Source organism: Saprolegnia diclina (genome assembly GCF_000281045.1).
Source record: "Saprolegnia diclina VS20 unplaced genomic scaffold supercont1.21, whole genome shotgun sequence".
Lineage (NCBI taxonomy): Eukaryota > Oomycota > Saprolegniomycetes > Saprolegniales > Saprolegniaceae > Saprolegnia > Saprolegnia diclina.
In genome coordinates this window covers 1-640 of record NW_008246088.1, presented here as the reverse complement: position 1 = coordinate 640, position 640 = coordinate 1, and the positions used below count along the sequence as shown (strand labels likewise).

Sequence of the window (640 nt, the reverse complement as noted above, 5' to 3'; positions counted from 1 at the left end):
GCTCGATGAACCAAAGCAAAGGGAAGAAGCGTACCGCGGCAGCCCCGTCTCCGTCGTCGGCAACGAAGAAGGGACGATCAGCCATCAAGGTATGGCAACGCCGATCCTCTTGAACTCATGATCGTCGTCACGAGGTGGACCGAATGCCCGATGAGCTGCGTGTCTGTATCGACATGATCAAGGCTGAGCTCCAAACGGCGTTCACTCTGAAGGATCTCGAGACGATGTGCCTGGCGGTCAGCTTGTCCAAGGCCGACACCAAGTCGGCGTGCGCGAAGAAGCTCCACGCTTATTTCGACGCGGTACGTGTGCGACTCGCAACTGGGTTTCTCATGCGCGTGGCGTAGGTCAAGCGCCGAGAAGCGAAGGAGCGCGCCACGCAAGGTGACGTGGCCGTTGAAGGCGCAAACCTCGTTGCCATTGGACTCGACGAGCTGTTCGACCACGAATCGTACGACATTTTGCGTCGCGACAAAGCGGTACACATCGCCTGTATAAACTTGCATTCTCAGATGGTATCTTATTGTCTAGATGGAGGCGGCGGTGCTCGGCGTCACATCCCCAGCGCCTTGCGTCGACATGCAAGTTAACGCTACTCTTCTCCTGCCACCGCTCGTGATGAGCAGCGACGATGATTCCG

General features: G+C 57.5%; 1 protein-coding gene across 1 annotated transcript; it reads left to right on the top strand.

The window, feature by feature from the left end:
* Positions 1–67: 67 nt before the first annotated feature.
* Positions 68–623, top strand: SDRG_07227 (hypothetical protein; the record flags this gene model as incomplete). Its single annotated transcript, XM_008613047.1, has 3 exons — positions 68–302; positions 348–479; positions 532–623. Coding segments are annotated over exons 1-3 (381 nt in total), but the record flags the coding sequence as incomplete, so codon positions are not given.
* Positions 624–640: the final 17 nt, after the last annotated feature.